The sequence below is a fragment of the Aplysia californica genome, unplaced genomic scaffold (assembly GCF_000002075.1).
Source record: "Aplysia californica isolate F4 #8 unplaced genomic scaffold, AplCal3.0 scaffold00581, whole genome shotgun sequence".
NCBI lineage: Eukaryota > Metazoa > Mollusca > Gastropoda > Aplysiida > Aplysiidae > Aplysia > Aplysia californica.
The window spans coordinates 411,596-415,557 of NW_004797851.1; the positions used below are offsets into that span (position 1 = coordinate 411,596).

A 3,962-nucleotide genomic window follows, 5' to 3' on the forward strand; every position below is an offset into this window, starting at 1 on the left:
TTGCCTTACGAGTAGTTCGACCTGAGTTATAACTGTTAAATCTCAGCGGCACAAACACAAACATGGACACACAGCACTTCAAACATAATACCTCTATGAGCTGGATTAGGCCGTGTAGTCGAGAAAGTTGAAGGCACCCAACAAAGAACCAATGAGCGCATAGGTATTTGTGTCAGTGGGGGAAAGTGTGTCGTAAACATTCACTCCATTGTCAGGGCTAGGAGAGCGTGAGCCCTCTGTACAGTGTAATTTTTTCCCAGTCTTGTACCTTTTTACAAGAAGAGTTTCATTAAGGACGGGCTGTGGGAAAAGGACTCATCTTTGCTGAGCCCTAAAACATTTGATTGGCTGCTGGGTTACTATAGTTGTAAGCGGTGACAACACTGATTGGATAAGCGAGCAAGCCACCAAGTTGATCACTCTGTGTTCATTGCGTGCGGTCATAACAGTTTCAACAGCTTTTTCATTATGGAGAAACTTTCATTTACTTGGGGTAGAGTTGGGGTTGGTGGGTGGGGAGGGGGTAGTGGCTCAAGCCCGTGAGCCCTTCACTGCCCACCGCCACTGCATCCAACACCAAAGAATCAAATGGTTCGGACATCTCCTACGATTACCAACACACCATCCAGCATAACGTGCCTACATTTAAAAAAAATTCGATGGCAACAAGGCGAGAGGGCGACTGAGAAAGACCTGGATAGATGGAGTCCGGGATACATTAACCACCCAGGGCATCCCCCTGACCCAAGCTCTCCGGCTGGTGACAGAGAGACGTCTCTTTCTTCCCGTGACACCCAAAATGGTACATGTATAAGCCGCGGTTAAAAGTAAAGTAAAGTAAAGTAACACTTAGTCTTCAGTCAGCGGGAAAAGGAGACCTCACCAGTTTTCCTCTTTTGTCTTTATTTGAACTCTCTTACTTTTATTTACTCCTCTTTTCACATTGTTAATTCAGCCGTTGTTATAATACGGTATCCCAGTATTCTCAGGAAGTTTGTAAAGTTTTTGGGGTGAAGTTTTTTTTTCTTTAACAGAAGGTGAATAATGCAGATGAAGTCAAAGAATGTAGATCTAATAGCTTTTTTACCTACCCAACCTGAACAAATGGATCTAAAAAAAATATCAGGGCAATATAAGATTTTATAATCATTCGAGCAGAGAAACGAGTGATGATCTGCGATTGCCAATGCCTGTTTCGGATGTCATGCACTAAAAAGCGCAAGGCTCTTACACCAATTTTCTTGCGAGAACTGAGTTACACACTACACGACTACACGTTACTGGCACAGATGCCCTTTATACTGTGTCAAAGGCTGAAGACTATATCATTCTGACCTGTATTTTTCCAGTTTGGTGTTCAACAAATAAAGTCTAAAACATTTAAACTTTAAGAATGTCAATCTTTGTCTCCTATTTTCTCAAATCTATGTGTCATTGAGTTAGGCTTAAAACCCTGTCATTCTTAAGAAGCGAACTGTGCCAGTTGAAGTTGAAGAAAAAGAAAACGAAGGGATTTGGGAAATTCCCGTGAGTCAAAACTTGCACCATTGTGTGCGTCCACAGACCACCACGGTATGTGCGACAGTTTAGAACACTTGTCCAGTGCTGAACCACATTTTGTTGTAACCGTTTAATGGCATGTTCACGAAACCAAGACGAGACAGAATCTTGCGATAGCTGAATATTCATAGGCCGAGAGGAGTGCGGTAGGTTGTTTTATCTTTCCGTAATGTTTTATAATTTGGTGTCTGTCGAGTTACATTTCAGGATCTTCTGCTGCAAGCTCAAAGATAACACAAGCTCATGGTTTTGGTGTAGATTCTACTTGTGATGTCATCGCCCAGCTGTTTACACGTGCTAAGCTCAAAATTTAGAGTTTTTAAAAATTGCAAAATTAGTTCTTAATCTGTACGGTATAGGTTGCACGTGCTCGAGAAGTATTTTGTCAAATTTTAAATTCTAAATATTGAACCCCCCCCCAAAAAAAAAACAACAACAAAAAAACAACAACAACAACAAAAAACAAAAACAAAAACAAAAACAAACAAAAACAAACAAAACAAAACAAAACAAAAAACAAAAACAAGAAAAGACACATAACACAGGCGCAATTGTTGAGATAATGACACGGTTTTTTTCTGTCCAGAATTTCTTTTCTTTTTTTTTCTTTCTGGTCTTAGAACAACTAAACAAGCTTGTTGTCGCTTTGTTTGTCTCGGTCAACATTTTAGGGGGGAGGACTTCCGTAACGAGCGACCACTATTAAATCTAGATTTTACTCAATGGCTTCTAAAATCCTGATGGGAGACCGAAAGCCACTAATACCTTCCTAGTCCTTCCTTTTAGGGATTTGTTCCCCTGAAGAAGGTTTACTGTGAGTGATAGTCAAATTCGAGTAAAGTTTTGTATTGTGGAGATTTTTCAGGTTGGGCGACCTCAAATTCGCTCGAGGGCCGGATATATATATATATATATATATATATATATATATATATATATATATATATGTAATTATTATTCGCCGGGCCAAAAGCGACCTACGAACCTTGATTTTAACACCTATGGTGTTAAGGAATATTCTCGACTAACTGGGTACCCGTTCGATGAACGGACTCAAAAGAATGGATCATCAAGTCATTGTGGAAACAGTGCCCATTGCTTGTGAACGGAAGCCTCACTTGTGCACAATGGCGTCTTAAAAGACAGAGTTTCCCAAGATTAGATCTAAACGAAACTAATGAAAAATTGAAAATTAAACTACAGTGACTTCAGACACCTTTAATATAACTGTGCACCCTTTAAATGATTCTGAACCACAGTTAGTTTTTTTTTCAAATTCGAAAGTTAAGAGGTTCGGAAGTGTTAGGAAACCAAAGTGACGAGCTTTCACAAATATAATATACTAGCTGGGCCCCCTTTCAATGAAAAAAGGGTCGGTGCATTAACATCAACTGAAAGTCATTGGCCTACTATATTAAACCCTCTACTGGTATGCTGTGGACGCCTGCTAAGTTTCAAAGGTGTGCGTTAGGTAATAAGGGATGAGTTTGTGCACAAGGCCTCCCAAGTCCACTTTTATGTACATATAGATTCTCGATTCCAGCTGGCAACAACTTGGAGCTGACATCTGCCTAACAAATACGTCGTCCTCGACATGAAGAAAATAGGAGGAGCCCCCGAGCCCCAACCCCAGGAGAAGGAGGAGACTAAAGAAGCCCCGCACCCTTACCGCACGCCGAGCTACTGGGCTCTCTTTGAGGCTATAGCTCAGGGGGACGCGGAGGTGGTGAAGGAAGTGCTGGACAGCAAGACGGACCCCCAGGAACTGCTCAGGAAAAAGGACCTGGTAGAACATCTCATAGACTTGACTTGTAATATCCTAGCCCGGGCATTTGTTATGGCCAACTCTGTAAAAAAAAAAAAAAAAAGCTCTACGCTGATGCGTACCAGTGTACCATGTGCGCGTGATTCAAGGGCAAAGCCCTTTTACTGGGTGCCCATTGCGGACGGGATCGGGTCGGATCGGGTCGGATCGGGTCGGGGGCGATCGCCCCTCTCGTCGCCTGAAAACGAACTCGTTTGTTTTTGAGGTGACGAGTCAGGCGCGATCGGCTTGTGCCACGAGACAACCTTTTGTGCCCTCATTCTGTCTAGCGAACCGATCCGACCCGACCCGATCCCCCAATGGGTACCCCGTATTAGACTACTAGTCTCGTTCTATAGTAAAGTGAGCGTGCAACGTTTACATCATTGCCCTTCATCTGGTTACAAACAGAGTAAAATGGTGCGATTAAATTGTGATTCGGAACAACGCCAGAACGCCTAAACTTGGATATTATAATACAAGTTTTTTAGAACTCAGACATTTCTCACAGGGGATGGGGGCTTGTTTTGTTTGAGTTGTTTCTTTTCCTGGATTTGTTCATTTAAATTCTTTTCTGTTTTTTTCTGGGTTTTTTCGG

At 42.0% G+C, this 3,962-nt stretch overlaps 1 protein-coding gene across 1 annotated transcript in view; it reads left to right on the forward strand.

Moving 5' to 3' along the window:
- Positions 1–1,030: 1,030 nt before the first annotated feature.
- LOC101855746 overlaps positions 1,031–3,962 on the forward strand; it is a gene marked incomplete at its 3' end in the record, with an annotated part of 59,554 nt that continues 56,622 nt past the window's right edge. The window contains 2 exon segments of the mRNA XM_013087379.2: positions 1,031–1,706; positions 3,104–3,346. Of these exon segments, the coding sequence (XP_012942833.1) occupies positions 3,155–3,346 (192 nt within the window).